Raw genomic sequence first — 19627 nt, forward strand, 5'->3', positions numbered from 1 at the left:
GGGCACTCAGTATTTCGTCCTCAACGGAGGCTGCAAGGGCTGCCCCCTTGCAATGCTGTCATCTCTCGGAGACAGAACCACCGTGGGCTGGCACAGTCGACGGTCTGACTCAAAGCATGCGGCAGATTTTAAAGAGAGTGGGTGGAATTTATCGCTCGCAGCCTCTTCCCCGCTCCAAAAGTCAGGAGGAGCCAAGCGAGCAGTAACAAGCCTCTAGGCAGGATCGCAGGGTGGCAAGCCAAGGTCCATTTTTCGGGGAGGCGGCAGGCAGCAGCCGTGGCTGTGCCCGCGCATGACCGGAGGTGGTTTCGGTTGCTCTTGCATTTGCTGCCTAATGAATAAGAGGCAGATCAGAAGCCAATCTGGCATCGAAACCCAAGAGCCTTTGAGGGGGGAAGAGAGGAAACCGAATCAGACGAAGCCTGCCTAATTGAAAAGAGAGCAAAGAAGGACGAGCGTCTGGCCTCCATCGCCTCTCTCCAAACGCAGGAAGCCTGAGTGACAGCGCTCTCACTTTGATCCCCTCCATCTGTCACACACACACCGCACACCTGCCCCATGGAGCCTGCAAATTAAAATATCAGTATTTTCCTCCCCAAAGAGGTCGCGGTGGGGATGGGGCAGAAAGAGTTGGGAAATAATACATAGCGCAGCCTTGATTGAATATTCATTGCGGAGAGGAGGAGGCAGAGTGCAGTGGTTGGGAACAGTTTTGCTTTGTACTAGGGGAAAGGGGAGACGAGGTCACCCCGTCCTTTAAGGAGAAGGAGAAGGAGAAGGAGGAAGAGGAGTTGGTGGTTGAGGGTATTTAGGCCAGGGGGGGGGAGAAACACGAGGAGGTTGCTTGCGCATGCATGTGTGGTGATGCTATGCTGCCCTTTCGAAGCCAGCGGGGATTTTTCCAGAGGGACAGCTGGTTTAAATAAGGAAACGATGAAGACCTCTCAGAAAGCACCGGTGGGGGAAATAATAATAAAAAAAGATCATTCCATCAACTCAATTAGGCTCATTAATCAAAGCAGGCCGTTTGCCTCTTCCCAGGGCAGCTGGTGAAGGTTAAGAGAGCGGCTGGCTGGATCTCTGGGAGGAGGGAAGAGTTTGGGGAAAGAGACCAGGGAGGGGGGTAGCAGGCTTTGCCAGGAACTTAACCCAAGGACAGCCCCATCGTTCGTAATTTACAGTGACCTGATGGAGACGGATGTTACAGCTTCGCAACCACACAGCGGGAGCTGCCTCCGGAAAGCCCAGGAGCCAACCCCTCACACGATGCGAATACAAGTTGGTTGGCTCTGTTCCACAGGCACATAACTGGGAAATCAATCTATATTGCTGAACAGCCCAAATCCTCCTCTTAAAAAAAAAAAAAGAGGGGGCAGGTTTCTAGTCCTCATTGATTATACACGCAGTGTAAAAATATATGACGGAAAGTCTGCAAGCAGCACTGGGAAAAGAGCAACAGAAAGGCTCTCTAGATCAGTGTTTCCCAACCTTGTGCCTCCAGCTGTTTTCGGACTACAATTCCCATCATTCCTGACCACTGGTCTTGCTAGCTAGGGATGATGGGAGTTGTAGTCCCAAAACATCTGGAGGCACAAGGTTGGGAAACACTGCTCTAGATAACACGAGATGCAAACGGCAATGCTGAGGTTGCAAACAAGAGTTTTCAGCTAACCAGGGCATTTTGAAGGGATGGGTTGGGAGGGAGAGGTCAAACCCCAGCCTGCAATTTCCCTAAGCCAGACTACTTTTTTCCATTAATTGCTTTTTCTTCTTGCCATTCTATGTTCTGCAGCTCCCCCTGCTTCTCTTGCCAGTTGTCTGAAGGGAAGGATGAGGAGAGGAACTTGAGGTGGCAAACAGTGGGATCTGACCCTTCCCCAGGAAACCAGATCTGGCTGAGAAGCTGTCCAGTAAATCTGCAAAATACCCACTCCCCCCCCCCACCAGCTCCAAAGTTCAGGAGCCAGCAACACAGGACTCTGTTCTCCTAAGAACGTGCTGTAACCTTGCAAGGACAAAGTGGGGGTGGGGGTGGCCGGTGATTAAAAGACTAAGTGCCATATTAAAATGGTTATTAAGTAGTATCTGCCAGCTCTGGGAGGAAAGGTCGGCTGGTTGGGAACAATCCTTTGAGGGCAGGAAGGGGCGCAATGCAAGTCTCTCTCTACTTTTGCAGCACCGATCTGAGCCCAGGATGAAGGGGGCAGGCCTTTCACAAACCTGACCCTGCTCCCCGACCTTAACCAACACGTTGCTGCATTCTGAGGCAGAGGGAGGCAATGAAGAAGTATCTGCCAAGCTCTGATTTGGCAGGGGCTGCGCTCTCCCCACTGGCGGCTGCCAAACTGCAAAATTAAAAACAAGCAGGGAAGTTCCGCAGAATATGAATGAGCACGGGGAGAGCGCAGAGCTCTACGTCTCCATCATATGCTAGGTCCAAGGCATGTATGAGAATGGCAAGGGGTGGGTGCATCTTGGTGGGAGCAGCAAGGGTGTGCCAGGATCCAATGGAGAACGGTGGGGGCAAATCCAGGCATTGTCTCACGCACAGACACCATCCCAGTCTGGGTGGGAGCAATGAAGTCTGGAGACTGTAAGGCTTGGGCAATGGCGGAGGTGCACAGAGTGTTTGAAAGACGGTTGCAATGGAGGAGGAGTTCTATACCCAAACTTCAAGGGCATTATGCAGGGCAGCAGAAGGTGGTTTTCAGAAGCATGGCTGCCTCCAGCTACAGATTGCAGAGCCCAGTCATCATGGCTAGAAGCCATTGGTGGCAACTCCTTTCTCTACCCAAGGCCCCAATTGCTCATTCCAGCTGTTGCACTTTGGAAGCAGCTAGGCTAAGTTTTTCCAATTTGCAGCGCCATTCGTATTATTATGAATTATGCTCACGGCAGCACACACACCTCGCCCCCCTGACCACAAATGATATAGTCCAGTTTCCCACATTCGGGGAAACTGCAGGGGTCAGCACACCTGGAGTGCAAAGGGTGAGCCTCGCTCTGGGAAAACTCTGGGTAGGCGAGGCTGAGAAAGTGTGCGACCGTGAGCTTCGTGGCCGAGTGGGGATTCGAACCAGAGTCCAATGCTCTAACCACTGGCTTGTCACTGACTCAAAAGGGAATGCTTGGTCAGTACAGCATGAGGCTCTTAATCTCAGGGTCATGAGTTCAAGCCCCACGTTGGGCGAAAGATTCCTGCCTCTGGTCCCTTCCAACTTTCCTATGAACTGCTTGAGGGAAACGTCAGATGGCAGGCAACACGGGTGCCTGCAGATTTCAAACAGGAGAGGTTTTTCTCCGCTGCCTCATTAGGGTAGGCGAAGACAGTTTATAGCACAGTCGGGGGCGGGGGAGAAAAGAAAAGGAAAACATGTTCTTTAATGTCCACACACACACACAAAAAAACACCTATTTTGGGCAAAGCGGAGAGCAGAGGATCCAAAAGGAAGAACTTTGCTTCACAACTAGGCCAAGCTGACAGACAGCCACCTCGCAATCTGTGCGGAAACAATGTCTTTTATTGGGGATTGGGGGGGGGGGGAGACACACACTTATCAAAATGTGAGAGAGCTGGAAGCCCATGTGCTCAGGGAGGGCAGATATGGAGCACCACACAGCACAGCACGCAACCCGCGGCAACGAAGGCCCAGCTTTTTCAGGATCCTGCCATCTTAACCCACAGCTCGTTCCACAATCTCTGTTAACGGCAGCCTGATCAAACGGCACCTCTCCTTTTGGAGCAAAGGATGCGCGAGAATGAAGGCTGGAGGTGGGTGGGGAGGCGGCGCTGATCCAGCCAACGCCACGTAGCATCATTTTTTAAGCGGTCAAGTCTCTGCTCCGTTCCACTTGCGGGGGGCGGGATGCGCATGTGAAGAGTCACCACTTGGAGTATTTCCTGTGAGACGAATCGCGATAGAACTGGAAGATGGCGTCAGAAGCTCGCTGGGAAGTGGCAATGCATTTCTGGAGCTGTGGAGAGGAAGAAAGGTGGTTATGCTGGAAGGGGAAGGGGTCCCTAAAGATCTGGGGGAGAGGAAAGGGTTCCCCTCCCCCCCAAAAAAGCCATAATAGCACACTCAAGGGCGACAGCATTGTTGAAGGTGGCATACGGAAGAGATTTTGGCAGTCAGTTCTCGTCTGTGAGGGAACTTGCAGTCAGTTTCAGCTTCCCCAGCTCCTACAATTTTGGTTTGCCCTTGGAATCGACCATTGCCATCATCATGAGTTCGTGTGTGGGCTGCTTTTCCAAGGCAGAACCGTGCTCAAAACGGCTCACAAGAACGTACAACACAAAGTATGGCAACGTTTCAAGACGATGCATTAACAGCTATGAAACAAAACACCACACCGGTAGGGCAAAGAAACACCTCAAGTTAACAGATGCTGAAATAATGCCTGACGATAAATTACAAAACACCTAAATAGCAGCAAAAACAATCCCTGCCCATCTCCCAGACACGTGTGTACGTGTGTGTGTGTGTGTGTGTGTGTGTGTGTGTGTGTCAGGCAAGGCAAGTGGCAATGCTTGCCCTTGATGTTTCCAGCAGACTCTCCCCTGCAGCAATGCACCAGAGCACTATATTCCTTACAATGGCTTTATTACTTATGATTAGACTTGTTATCCAATGGTTTCCGAGCGTTTTGTGCCCGTCTGAAAACATGCAGCAGCAGCACAAACAAAACAGTGCCACCTCGGTCCATCAAAGGCCTGGGAGGGAGGGAAGGTAAGTCTATACCTGGGGCCAGAAAGATGTCACTGGAGGCACAGATTGAATTAAAAGAGTAGCTCCCAAACAGGTTACTAAGGAGACTGTTCTGCAGCCTCAGGGTCGCGGCGAGCTGTCCTCAGACATGCATCAATCCACCTAAAAGCTTCCTCCCACCTTCGGGGATATAGTTCAAGTAAGCCCATTGACTATTCGTCATGCCTACACTTTCGCAGGGTGTTCCGAGTGACCTGAAACCTCTAAATCACAGCTTCCCTAGGAAGGAAGGAGAGCCCTAGTGGGCCAGACCAAAAGCTCATCTGGTCCAGCCCCCTGCCTTCCCACAGGCCCTTGAAGGGGGCCCACAAGCTAGGGCAGAAGCACAGCAGCCTTCTCTCCCTGTTCTCCCCCAGCAACTGGCCTTGAGAGGCATCTTGTCTCTGACCCTGGAGCCAGGATGCAGCCATCATCAGCAGTAGCCATTAGTGGGTTAGGCTGACAGACAGAGCAACCTGTTTCAAAAGCTCCTCTCCTTTTTCATACTCATCCTTTAAGTGGGGTGGGCAGGATTTGTTCCCCAAAGTACGTACTTTGGACGAGTGTTTTAGCTTTCGCTCACTCCTGGTTTTGTTGTCTTTGTTACCTCTGGAATTTTTTTCTTTTTAATGTAAGTTGCTTTCGTTGACAGGTACATACAGTCATACCTCGGTTTAAGTACGCCTCGGTTTGAGTATTTTCAGTTTAAGTACTCCGTGGACCCGTCTGGAACGGATTAATCCACATTCCATTACTTTCAATGGGAACGTTCGCTTCAGGTTAAGTATGCTTCAGGTTAAGTACAGACTTCCAGAACCAATTACACTCATACCTCAGTTTAAGTACGCCTCGGTTTGAGTATTTTCAGTTTAAGTACTCCGCAGACCCGTCTGGAACGAATTAATCCACTTTCCATTACAGTGGTACCTCGGTTTACAAACACAATTGGTAACCTGAAGCGTACTTAACCTGAAGCGAACTTTCCCATTGAAATTGGGACAGGTATGACTGTACTTTCAATGGGAAAGTTCGCTTCACGTTAAGTACGCTTCAGGTTAAGTACAGACTTCCGGAACCAATTGTGTTTGTAAACCGAGGTACCACTGTTTAAGTAATCGTTATCACCTTCATAGTAGGAAAAAGATCTGGACCTAGATCTTCTGACAAACAAACCGACTGCAGTGCCAGCAGCTTGGAATGATGCAAAGATGATTTGGAGAGGCAAGAGGCTGATCGGATCTGCTGCAAACACTTGAATAGGTGGCCCCACTCTACCCACTGCCCCACACTGCCCGGTATGAACCCTGAGCCTGGCCTCATGCCAAGGAGGCATCAATTGCGTCTAGGGCTGGCCGATTATCTGGTTTTCAAGATTGTGATATATCACTGCCATATACCAATATACTGTATCACGATGTCTGGAATAAGGATGGAGCTACCAGTAAGTTGGAAGCACTGGCTGGCTTCATGGTTTTCCCCGCCTTGTGATTTTTGCATAGCACACACACACACCATGATTTGCGATATATTGCCAGGTCAAAAATTATGAAACCGACATCTCAATACAGACTCCAAACCAGTTTGTGATTATGTATGTGAACCAGTTTGTGGTGATGATATTTGCCCAGCCCTAATTACGTCCCAAGGCTACTGCTGATCAAAAGCAGGGAAACTAGATTTGGCTCTGAGGGGAATCCCCCAGGCAATCAGGTGATCCTGTACTAGCACCTGTTTTATGTACATATAGTTCTGGGCTGGGCTGGGCTCCCTCAGTCAGAGCAGATCTTGACACCTGCGCATACTGCTCTGCCTGCCTCCTGCTCTGTAGCGATGGGAACTGGTCCTGGGCAGCATGCAGTGCCCAGCTCCCAACAGAATGAATCAAAGCCTCCTCTTGCAAAGCCCACTGTTGGCTTCCCGCAGCTGCCTAGCCAGTTCCGGCCCCAGGCAGACGGAAAGCAAACCAAGGATAGATGGGGAAGGAAGAGAACAAAAGTTACGCTGAGAAGAAAGCGAGGGGGTTTTTATGTGGGGGAGAAAGGGTGCAGAAAGAGAGAATGAGAGGCAGGATCTCAGCAGGGAGAAAGGCAGGGAGCTATCAAAGCCTGAGCAACAAAAGGCCTTTCCCGGGGGCCAGGGGGGAAAAGAAGAAGAAATCAGATGCAAGAAAGGAAAAATCCTGCCTTGCTATCCGTCTCCTGCCAGCTCCCTGAGGCCAATTAAACCTCAGCGCTGCTTCGCCCCCCCCCAGCGACCTCTGTGAAGAATGGGGGGGTCAAAAGCCGCCGCCGCCACGCTCCCCACCAACGTTCCTCGTGTCTTAATTAGTCCATTTATATGCGAGGGGAAGGTGTCCAAACCTCAAAACACACAAAAACAAGGATAGAGATCTCAACTTCCTCTCTTCCCTTACTTGACGTGGCAGACAAGCTGCCTGCCCAGGACTGTCAGGTCCTTCGGGGGACTTCCCAACTCAATTACCAGCCCTGGCACGCATGTGGCAGGGCTAGGGCAGCAGCGGCAGAGGTGCACGTGGCAGCTCCTGCTTCGACGTCGTAAGCCGCATGTCGGCAAAGGCCGTGGCGTGCGCTGGGAGGCAGCTGCATCTCGCAAAGTGATTTACGGGCGCGGCGAGCTGGAACGTAGACAAACGGCTACAAATAAGGGAACCGGCTCGGCCCTCTCGCTCAATACGACATCACACCAATCTTCCGGCGTGTTCCGCAAGCAGGCACGCTCGCCACACGAAGCGCGGCACCGGGAGAGGGAAGTAAGCGCGCCCTCCCGTTCTTTCCTCTGAAGCGTCTCGGCTGCCACGGTTAACGCACAGGGGCAGGCCTCAAAGTGCCAGGAAGGCCTCTCTGAGGAGGGAGAGGCAAAGGATTCGCAAAGGAGCCTCTCCCCCAGCCCACAAATGTATTTTGCTTCTTTCGCCCACATCTCCGCTATGCATGGCACGCATTTAGACGCTGAGGAGGGATCCACGCTGAACCCTTAATGCACGCCCAGCGCTGGTTTTAAAAGCACAAGAACTTCCAAGGAATCCCCGGAGCTGTAGTTTTCCCCCTCACGCAGCTGTAAAACCATGTCTGGTGTGCTTTAAGCAATGGAGTGGAAACCATCAGCCATGACGGCTATGCAGTGCTTCTCAATACCAGCTGCCGTAAACCGCAGGAGGGGAAGAGTCTGCGCTTGCGGTCGGGTCCCGCTTGCGGGTTTGCCACGGGCATCTGGTTGGCCGCTGGGAGAAGAGGACGCAGGATTAGGTGGGCCTTTGGCCTGTTCCAGCAGGCTCGTCTGTTCTTAAAAGGCTGTGTGAAAGTCACCCGAATCCCATGTCAAGGAAACCTGAATAATGCGACTTGTCTTCACTCTCATTTTCTGCCACAGTTTCAACAATTCTGTGCAATTTATTCCTGCTTCTGCTCAGTGCCTGGATGCTAAAGCCCTGTTTCCCACTGGCATTCATGGCTGGAAATCTCAAGACATTGGTAAGAGCTGTTCGGCAGTGGGATTTGCTGCCAAGGAGTGTGGTGGAGTCTCCTTCTTTGGTGGTCTTTAAGCGGAGGCTTGACGGCCATATGTCAGGAATGCTTTGATGGTGTTTCCTGCTTGGCAGGGGGTTGGACTGGATGGCCCTTGTGATCTCTTCCAACTCTATGATTCTATGTTCTATGGCCCACATCCTTTCAAGCCTATCTTCACAACGGCAAGGAATAGAAACTTCCTTATTTCTTCCCCTGCAATGTGAAGCGAGGGCTCAATTCTGCAAAGGTGGAAGAGTGGGGGGAAATAGGGGAAGGGTCCTTTATAAAGAAACAGGGAACGGGGAGCCTTTCACACTAGGCAATACAAGATGTGCCCTTCCGACCTCTGCCCTCAGCACCCAAGAATACCTCTCTCTTCCCACTCAGCTACTGTGCTCCTTCCAGGAGCTGGTCTAAATTCAGACAGGTGTAGCAGATCAGGCCTCCGGGTAGGTCAAACTCGTGGCCTGCTAGCCAGCTGAAACTGGAGGGCTGAGAGAAAGCTGTGCTGAAAACGGGAGTCCCCGAGAGCTTGTCCCCCTCAAATTATGGGGTGGGGGATGAGAAGTGGTTTTCCTTAGCAGGGGGGAAGAACATAGCGGAAGAGAGGGGCACGCCACAGAGGTAAGCTGATGGGAAGAGGGCGAAGGTGAAAAAGCGAGATAGGAGACAGAGACAGACACCAAGTGACAAAGAGTTTTATTAAAGCATGATGGAGGGGAGTGCAAAGACCTAGAGCACAGGCTTAAGGCAAAGGGTGATGTAATCAGAGCAACAAGAGATGAAAATCTTCCAGGCCACCCAACCGACACATTTGGACCTCGGCTCTGCCACCCCAAATCTAGCTATTGTGCCGTTTGTTAAAATGCAAGGAAATTTGATGGAAATCTGCCACGGTGTCACCCAGAAGCTGTTATCGGGAAAGTTCAAAGGGGTTGTTTTAATTTCCTCCCTGGCCTTCTTCCGCTGGACTGACAGGCATCTCTGAGCTGAGCGTTCTGAAGCACCTAAGTCTCAATGGGTGGAAGAAATGCAGGCATGGCTCTGTGCTGGGTGACAGACAGTATAGCCAACCCCCAAAGAGCTAGTTGTTTCAAACTGGATTAGTCACCCATTATTTAGCCAGCTAAAAACATGGGGGTGGGGGTGGGGAATCAACACTTAAACATTAATAAAATTGGTAATAAAAATGAATCAAAGGCGTGCCATTAATTATAATAAAAACAGTATAGCACCAGTCCTTTAACTAAAAAAAAAAAGTCAATTCCCCAAAGCCTGAGTTGAAACAAGTTGGAAGGACAGCAAAGAGGGAGCCAGTCTAGCTTTTCCAAGGAGGGAGTTCTAAAGTCTGGGAGCAACCACCAAGAAGGCCCTGTCTTGTGTGTCTGTGAGGGTGGCAGGACCGAGATAAGGGCCTCCCCAGAAGATCTCAGAACCAAGGCAGGTTCATATGAGGGAATACGGGCCCCGTAAAGGGCTTTATAGGTCTGAATTGTGCAAGGAAACAAACTGGTAGCCAATTGAGTTGTTGTAACAGCTCCCTATAACCAGCCCCCGTCAACATTCTGGCTGCAGTTCTCTGAGCCAGCTGAAGTTTCCGAGCAGTCGCATGTAAAGCACATTACAGCAATCCAAACAGAATATAACTGAGGCATATGTCACTGTGATATGTAGTGGAACTAGACCATGAGAGAGATGAATAAGGACAGCTCACGAATATCACAGCATGTCACAAAGCGTGCAATTCTAGGAATATCATTAGAAGACGGAAAAACTAATAATCGGATAGGACCAAGATAGAAAGGCCACAAAGTTAAAGTGGACACATGCAGGACATGTGGCAAGAGGTGATCTGGGCTGATGGAATAAGGCTGGGTTCGCATGGAAACCCTACAAGTTCAAAAGACCAAAGGGATGACCACCCTATGTGATGGGTGGGTGATCTAAAACTAACAGCAGGGCTTGAGTGGAGGCAACAGCTGTCTGACAGTGGAACAGGCTCCCACTGGTGGGCTCTCCTTCTCTGGAGGTTTTTAAGCAGATGTGTGGCCATCTGTCATGGATGATCTAGGCAAGATTCCTGCATTGCAGGGGGTTGGACTGGATGACCCTCTGGGTCCCTTCCAACTCTACCAAGAATGGCGAGAACCTGAAGGGGCGTATGGCCAAAGATGGAGGTGAGACGCTGCAAAAGAAAAAGATACGCACACACCCCACATTAAATGCAACCTCACAAAGCTATTTACATAGAAATATGAAGACAACAACCATCAATTAAAGCTATACAAGAGAACAACTAAGATGAAGTATAAAGGGGGGTGGTGGCTTTTTGAAGCTAGATGGTGGACTGTTATGCTCTCTCTCTCTCTCTCTCTCTCTCTCTGTCTCACCCCCTGCGCCCACAACTTAAGGGATTATCACGTCCTTCTCCTTTTGTGGGCAGAGGACCAGTTTTTTTCCAGACAGCCACCTATGAAGTAGATTTCAAGTGCTGCTGCAGAAACCAGCCAAGCAAAACCCGCCCAGCCCAGGAGCCGCAGGGAAGGAGGAAGCAGAACAAGAACACTGCGGGGACCAGGCATCTCTCAGCTGTGGCTGAAAATGATGGGAAACGGTTTCCTCCCTTCCTTCTCCTCCTCCACTACACAGCACGGTTTCCAAGCCAGGAGCGTTAGCATGCGGCTGGTGTCTCCGAGCTCATGCCGGCGATGGAAGGTAAATCATAATTATTTATTGCGTGTGCTCTTGCCGCCTGTTGCTCTTGCGAGAGGCAAAACTTTCCCCCAGCAGAGGATTCGGAAGCTGCTGATGGATGCTGGCTCTGTGTGCCGTTCGCCGCTGGCACCTTAGCTCCTGGGGTGCTGGAGTGGCCCCCAGGAAGGAGAAGGAGTAACATCAAGACCACGGCTCTCTTCGTACCATAGGGCTCTTTGTGGCAGAAGGCAAGAGATTCCTACAAACCCCTCTTCTCTCCCTTCTGGGGAAGCAAAAGGCACGAACGAGCACAGTTCAATTCCACCTTCCTGCCAAGAAAAAGCTTGTAAAGCGTTGGAGAAGGGCTCGCAGGAGGGGTGCTCAGGGAGATGGGGTATGGCTTGGGGAGAGTCCCATAGGTCAGCTGGAGAGGCTTGGAGGGCCACATTCAAGCCATGGGCCAGAGGGCCCTCCCTATCCCTCAAGTCACACAGTCGTACCTTGGATCCTGAACGCCTTGCAAGTCTAATGTTTTGGCTCCCGAATGCCGCAAACCCAGAAGGAAGTGTTCCAGTTTGCGAACGTTCCTTGGAACCCAAACGTCCGACACGACTTCCGCAGCTTCTGATTGGCTGCATTCTAAAGTTTTAATATGGGGACAATGTTCTTTCAAATATTGCCTATAAATCTCCCATCCCTTTTTAAACTTTTGGGTCAATCTATCCCTGATCTTTTCTGTCATATTCACTAGTTCCATATATTCAAGCAGTTTAACTTGTCACTCCTCTTTTGAAGAAGAAGAAAAGTTTGGAATTGATATCCTGCTTTATCACCACCCTAAGGAGTCTCAAAGCGGCTAACACTTTCCTTTCCCTTCCTCCCCCACAACAAACACTCTGTGAGGTGAGTGGGGCTGAGAGACTTCAGAGAAGTGTGACTAGCCCAAGGTCACCCAGCAGCTGCATGTGGAGGAGCAGGGAATCAAACCCGGTTCCCCAGATTACGAGTCTACCGCTCTTAACCACTACACCACACTGGCTCTCCAGTGATGGGATTTTATCTCCTTTCCACCCCTTGGCAACCAACATCCTCGCTGCTGTTGTTGCTACAAAAAAATCCTCCTTCTCTCTCTTGGAATGTCTGATGCCGTAATACCTAAGACAGGGGTAGGCAACCTAAGGCCCATGGGCCACAAGCGGCCCACAGGGGTTGTTTAACCGGCCCATGAGCCGTCCCTGAACCAGGCCACCCGCTCGACAAGTCCCTGCGTGCTGCACTAAACCAGCACAGCACGGCGTGGGGACTCACTTCTGTGGCGCTGGAAATTGTATCTGTGCAGACACAGACACCGGAAATCGCGGGCGGGCATGCTCATGTGCCCGCGCAATCCGGCCCATAGATGCATCTCTGCTGGAGTGAATCGGCCCAGGCAAGGTAAACCTTGCCGAGCCCTGACCTAAGAGGAAGGCTTCTGTTTTTTTGATAAACGTTGTTCTAAACATTTTTAAAAATTCATTATATCTAAGTTCCAAAAAGCTATTTATTTGCAACCCCACCACACGCAGTACATTGTTCCCTCTAGCTCTCTACACCTCCAGAATAAATTTGAGTTGGTTTTGCACATTTTGGCCAATTTGCTGGGGGTGATGTACCATCTGATATAGCATCTTCATAAAGTTTTCTTTTGCAGTAAAACAAGCCATAAATTTCCATTCCCTTCTCCATAAATTTTCCCATTCTTCCATCTATATGTTATATCAAAAATTCTTTACCCACTGCACCAAAACCGATTTTACTTCTTCTTCTTTTACAGGAAGAACTTCCTGGCAGTAAGAGCTGCTTGCCAGTGGAATGCACCACCTCGGAAGGTTCACTGGAGGTTTTTAAGCAGAGGTTGGGTGGCCATCTGTCAGGGATGCTTTAGCTGCAATTCCTGCATTGCAGGGGGTTGGACTAGATGACCCTTGGGGTCCCTTCCAACTCTATGAGACCTTTTTCTCAGGTGTTAAAATAAGCAGAGGTTACTCTCTTGGTAGTTCTGCCACCCTCAGAAGCTGGGGGCGGGCAGAGAGTGGCAGCCCAGGGAAGTCCATTATTTGTGGCAGCCCCTAAATCAGTGGCTCTCAAACTTTGTGCTCTGGGCCACACTTTCACAATAAATATTTGCCTGCGTCACAACAATTGATAGCAAATATACTGGAAAACACAACCGGGGTTGTCCTCAGTATCACCTGATGCTCTTGCTCTCGTTTTGAAAAGGTATCTATCCATATTATGCAAATTTAAAAAAATTTACTTTTGTAGTAATACCATACCACTCTGAAACATTTAAATGTTTCTTTGATCATCCTTGAATCTTCCTGCCACGCTTGCCATCCTCTCCAGTGTAATGAGCCTCACTCTCCGAGAATCACTTCCCTAAGTTATGAAATTCCTTCCCCACAGAAGTGCACCTGGCACCTTTGCTATGCACCCTGTGGAGAATGCTGGACACAGATTTCTTTACTGCAGTTTTTGATATTTTATGCACACACAAATATACATATACACATACATACATGGGACCTTATCGAGTTGCAATCATCATTTGTTTTTAATGTTGTTTTTCGGTCTGACCTGCCTTGGAACCTCCTGGGGAACGATGGCTAATAAATATTACTATGGTGGCTTATATGGGTATAATTTGTACAGGGGGTTGTATAAGAAACTCAATTGCAACCACCTCCCGCTTCCTCAATTCTCGCCATAAAAAATGCTTCACAGTATGTTAAATGAACCTTGGAGAGAAGAAAATAACGGTTTGTGTTTTTCTGTTTCGGCATCTTCCTCTCTCTCTTTCTCTCTTTTAAAAAAAGCACTAAACTGATTAGAATTCACCCCAAAACAAAAGCAATTTCTGCACCCCCCCTTTCTCTCGACAGAAACACTTGTCTAATTAATGGCGCCTGGCTGCCACCTCCGTTCAATAGCACATTAGCGTTCATAATTGTTCCTTTAGAGCAGGACGGGCTCGGCGTTCCAAGCCGTTTGGCAGGGCCGCAGCCACAGTAATGAGAAACGACTCCGCGGCCCACGACCGGAATACTAAGCGGCTTCCCTAAATGTCTTTTGAGGGGAGGAGAGGAAGCAATTCACACAGGCCCCGCTTCGCAGGCCCTGCCTACCTGACGCAGATACCTGGATCGCACCCCCCCTCCCAATCCCTTCATGAATAAATCCCCCTCCCCTCACTTTTCTGCCTTGGGAGAGCAAACAAGAGGTGATGGATGAGGTGGGACAGATGGCCCGGCCGATTCAGACGGATACGTCCAATAAACGTGACTGGCGGAGGGCTTTCCAAGGCTCCCGCCAAAACAGGCTGTCAAGAGCAATTTAAGGAGACTGTAGCAGGAGCGCCAGGTGCTTCGGCAACCGAGGCAGCGCCCGGCCGGCGGCCTGCTCAAACGGGCTCCGTGCCTGGGGTCCGCCAGCCTTCAGGGGTCAAGGCCTGAGGGAAGCTGCAACCGCATGTATCCCAAAATGAGAAAGAGAGAGAAAGATGCGGAGCATGACCCTTAAATGAATTCAGACACAATAAAGAGCAACGAGAGAACCAGTTCTAGCCTCGGTGATGGCACTGATATTCTTTCTTAGTACCACCGGCAGCCATTAATTTCCGAGGGAAGCGGCCACCTGCCCCCGTGGGTCCCGCAGGCTGCGTTTTTCTCTTTCAAAGCCCCACAGAGAGCAACTGCCGAAAACGGCACGGCAAAGGGGCGAGAGGGAAGCAGGGCCCAGGACTCCGGGCAATATTTCACCCGAGCCACATTTTCCATGGTAACTGACCACCTCCGTCCTGAGTGCGCCATGGACCCCCTCCCCCCCGCCACAAGGTGAGGCACGGCAAAGCCATTGCCCGAATGCCGATGAGGAAAGAGCGGAACAGCACCCAAGGCCTGTGTGGAGAAAGCGCTCAAATGCGTACAGAATCCAGGCCAAGCGATGGGCAGAGTCCCATGAACAATCAGAATGGGGCTCTCTGGGGTCTGGTGGTTTTAACTTAATGCCAGAATTTTTTCCTTGTTTTATTTATGACATTTAAATACCACCTTTATATTCCAAGGATCTCGAGGCGGTACTGTACATGCTTCTCCTCCTCCTCCTCCCCACTTCATCCTCATAACAACCCTGTGAAGTAGGTTAGGCTAAGAGATGGTGACCCACTGAGCTTCACAGCTGAGTGGGAATTCAAACCCTGCTCTCCCAGGTCCTAGTCCAACACTCTAACCATTATGCAGCACAGTCTCTCTCTATATCTCTCCCCACTTGTTATTTTGAGCCAGAGTAGCTGTATGGAGAAGACAGCTTAACAAAGAGAGAAAGGGCGCAAAGGTTTAACTCAGGCATCCCCAAACTGCGCCCCCCCCCCGATGTTTTGGCCTACAACTCCCATGATCCCTAGCTAACAGGACCAGTGGTCGGGGAAGATGGGAATTGTAGTCCAAAACATCTGGAGGGCCGAAGTTTGGGGATGCCTGGTTTAACTACAGCCACAATTAAACAATCTAGGGTGAACTCTTCTTTTCTTTTAAGTCTTCACCTGGCACTGAAAAGGTACTGCCAAGTGTAGAAATCCCAGGCTGCTAAGTGCTCCCACTGCAGGATAGCAGCAGCATCCCATAGACTCGGGTCTGCTCAATGTGCCCTGAGAGGAGGCAGAAGAGGACAGACCAAGTCTGGGTTCTCATGCCATCAGCTCTTGAAATGTACACACACACACACACACACACACACACACACACACACACACCCCAGCATTTTATTCTTTAAGTTGCCTTGGGAGCCTTATCTGAAAAGCAGTATATAAATGTAATCAATCAATATCACCCCCCAAGCAAGCAGATGCTAAAAATATTTCTGCAAGTGCCTAAGAGCGCAAGATAAATAAAGCAGCATAATCAGGGTTGGATCAAAGAAGGCAGAAGAATGAGAAATTAACTCTGAACCAAGAAGGAATGGAAATGGAACTGAGAAGCTGCTTACAGCAGAGAGGTCGCCTGAAAGCCTCAGCAAAGCAGTTCTGCACAGAAAACCTGCTTGTCTGCAGCCCAAAGAAGCAACTTGTTCTCCTGGAGGACCAGCCTTAAAAGTTTAAATGCAGCTCCCTCCCCCAACCCAAATCCCCTGCTTTGAGCTACAATTCCTATTATTTACTTCGGGGTTTTGCTTTGCTTTTATTATCTGAGGGCAAATCAGCCAAGCTGTTGCTTTCAAAAGAATGTTAAGAAGAGGCCAGGCCCTTAAAGGGTGCCGACCTAGGCTAGCATCCTGGTCTCACAGTAGCCAGTCAGATGCCTACGGGATGTCCAAAAGCAGGTCACGGAATCATAGAGTTGTAAGGGTCTTCTAGTCCAACCCCCTGCAATGCAGGAATCTCAACTAAATCATCCATGACAGATGGCCATCCAACCTCTGCTTAAAAACCTCCAAGGAAGGAGAGTCCACCACTTCCCGAGGGAGACCGTTCCACTGTCGGACAGCTCTTAGCGTCCTGACGTTTAGCCGCAATATCCTTTCTTGTAACTTGAAGCCATCCGTTCAAGTCCTACCCTCCAGAGCAGGAGAAAAAAAACACGCTCCTTCTTCCATCTGACAGCCCTTAAGATATTTGAAGATGGCTGTCATATCTCCTCTCAGTGCGGATGCCTGATGATCGTCTCCCAAAGCAACTACTCTATTCCGAACTTAAAAATGGAAAGCATAATCCTGGTGGTCAACGAAAGAGGTTTAAAGACTGTCTCAAGGCAAATCTGGAAAAATGTAGTATAAACACCGACAACTAGGAAACAGTGGCCTGCGAGCGCTTCAGTTGGAGAACAGCCATGGGCTTTGAAGACACTCGAACTCAGGACACAAGGGAGAAACGTGCTAAGAGGAAGGCATGCTTGGCAAATCCATACTATGATCAACTCCCACCCGGAAACCAATGTTCCCTGGATCTGTGGATCCAGAATTGGCCTCCACAGTCACTTACGGACTCATTGTTAAAACCGTGTTTATGGAAGACAATCTTACTTGGCTACGAGTGATTGGCAAATATCTCTTCTCAGTCTCCTCTTTTTCAGGCTAAACATACCCAGCTCCTTCAAGCGCTCCTCGTAAGGCTTAGTTTCCAGACCCTTGACCATCTTGGTTGCCCTCCTCTGCACACCTTCCAGTTTATCAACATCCTTCTTAAATTGTGTCCTGCCGACCTGCGATTCCCAGCAACTGATATTCAGAGGTGGGCAGCAAATGCACGTGTATCCTGCTTAAATTGCTACTTGTCTGTTTACAACTGCAGTGAAGGCTTCTGAAAGATTATTGAAAATGGACTCTGACAAACAGATCCCACAAGTAAACACACAGAGAACCTTTGGCGTGGAATCTGAACTCGCTGAGGTTTAATGCACCTGGCCTGGGCCAGGCCATTATAGACTCACCTGCTCCACTGAACACGTCCCCTTTGTGCTTGACATCAACACCTTCTTCTCAGTGCTGTCAATGGCAAATGTCAGGACCGACTGGGCTTCCTGCAAGAAGAACAAAAGGGCCTGAGGTTTGCAGATATACAATCAAGATCCAGAGCCTGTAAGCCAGGATGGGTAAACATTGGCTCTCCATTCAGGTAGGTAGCCATGTTGGTCTGACGCAGTCGAAATAATTTTTTTAAAAAATTGTCCAGTAGCACCTTATAGACCAACTAAGTTTCTTCTGGTATAAGCTTTTATGTGCATGCACACTTCTTCAGATACAGTGAGGGGGGAAAGTATTTGATCCCCTGCTAAATTTGCCTGTTTGCCCTCTGACGAAGAAATGACCAGTGCATAATTTTAATGGTAGGTTTATTGTAGCTGTGAGAGACAGAATAACAACAGGAAAAACCCCAGAAACCCAAAAGACAAAAGTCAGAGACTGATGTGCATTAATATGAGTGAAATAAGTATTTGATCCCCTATCAACCAGCCAGATGTCAGGCTACCTGGTATCTTCACAGTAACAAGCTGAGATTAGAAGCACCTGCTGTAAGGGAGAGGTCTTACCTGTAATCCCAGCTCGTTTGTACCTGTACAAAAGACACCTGTCGACAGGCGTAATCAATCCAGCAGATTCCAAAGTAGCCACCATGACCAAGATCAAAGAGCTGTCCAAGGATGCCAGGGACAAGATCGTAGACCTGCACAAGGCTGGACTGGGCTACAAGACTATTGCCAAGCACCTTGGTGAGAAGGTGACAACAGTTGGTACAATAATTCACAAATGGAAGAAATACAAAATAACAGCCAACATCCCTCGGTCTGGGGCTCCATGCAAGATCTCATCTCATGGAGTTGCAATCAATGATCAGGAGAACGGTGATGAGGAAGCCCAGAGCTACACGGGGGGAACTTGTCAATGATCTCAGGGCAGCTGGGACCATAGTCACCATGAAAACAGTTGGTAACACACTACGCCGTGAAGGACTGAACAACTTCAACCCTAAAAAAAGCTCAACACCTTTAATCCTAAAAGAAGCTCAACAACTTTGGAGTAAAATCCTTAAAAAAGGTCAACAACTTTGATCAGCCCTCATGGCCCTTCACTTCATCAAATCTGGCCCTCTTTGAAAAAAGTTTGGACACCGCTGGAATAGAGATATTGGATTCTTTTCTCATTACACATGCTAAAGCTATTTTTGGTCATCTGCATACTATCCCTTGCTTTTTCTGTAGGACTAACTGCAATCGTTAACAGGTTTACCATACCCATTGAGCCATTCACCCATCTCCTACTACCCTTCTGAGAAATACCCCACCCCACCCTCCCACTATATATAAGGGTCTGGTGACTTCTCTTTCAGTGTATCTGAAGAAGTGTGCATGCACACGAAAGTTTATACCAGAACAAACTTAGTTGGAAGAGGCGGACACTGGATGTGGCGCCTCCCGGCATCAGCTCACCACCCTCGCCCACCTCGCTGAAGCAGCACTGCGCCCGGAGCCTCCGCCTCTTCCCCGCCGGAAGAGCCACCCTCCAGCCGCTGCCTGCCTCCTCCAGCCCCACAAAGCTGCCGGCAGCGCCGTAAAAAGGTTGCCAACTCTGGGAAATGGGGGGGCGCTACCGGAAGGATCTTTGCACCATGGCGCCAGATATACCAGTATTTAAGACAGCCCTGTAGACTAGAACTAGGAACTTTTCTATCCAAGTTATGTATTTGTACCATAAACAACTTAGTTATTTTCTTACCTACAACAACCACCCCTGTGTGTGATTGCAAAAGTCTAGTCTCCAAGATTCGCTAGCTGAAATACAGCTCATTCTCCGTTGGCAACTGGCCCAATTACTCCATTACTTAAGAGTATTCCTGAGGGTGGGGACAGACCAACATAAGCTCCTGGGACAAGCACAGACCTGTCATAAAAGTTGTAGAAAGCTGTACAAGGCTTTCAAAAAAGGTGTATTACCTGGTCTTTGCTTTCTCCTCTCCCTTGGCCCTTCAAGTGTATGAAAATTCCCCACCTGATTGGATCAGCATCAAATGTGCTTCTCTAGACTTGAGATGTGTGATGGGCAACTGAATATATGACTTTTAAATCTTTAATTTTCTACCTCTCAATCTCAAGCCATTTTCGAGATACAGCATTTTCTGTGGTAGCAACT

At 49.4% G+C, this 19627-nt stretch overlaps 1 protein-coding gene across 4 annotated transcripts in view; it reads right to left on the reverse strand.

The window, feature by feature from the left end:
- Window positions 1-3501: 3501 nt before the first annotated feature.
- The window catches only part of EXOSC5 (exosome component 5), a 31070-nt gene continuing 14944 nt past the window's right edge, over window positions 3502-19627 (reverse strand). For 2 of the 4 annotated variants that reach the window (XM_088672690.1, XM_035117869.3), the window contains exons 5-6: window positions 17431-17520; window positions 3502-3975 (exon numbers count right to left, since the gene is read on the reverse strand). In XM_088672690.1, coding sequence (XP_088528816.1) covers window positions 3883-3975; window positions 17431-17520 — 183 coding nt within the window. In that variant the 3' untranslated portion in view covers window positions 3502-3882. Of the gene's footprint in view, window positions 3976-11453; window positions 11609-17430; window positions 17521-19627 lie in introns of those variants that run through there. The other 2 variants (XM_088672689.1, XM_088672688.1) reach the window with 2 other exon arrangements.

Source organism: Zootoca vivipara, chromosome 6 (assembly GCF_965207765.1).
Source record: "Zootoca vivipara chromosome 6, rZooViv2.hap1.1, whole genome shotgun sequence".
Lineage (NCBI taxonomy): Eukaryota > Metazoa > Chordata > Lepidosauria > Squamata > Lacertidae > Zootoca > Zootoca vivipara.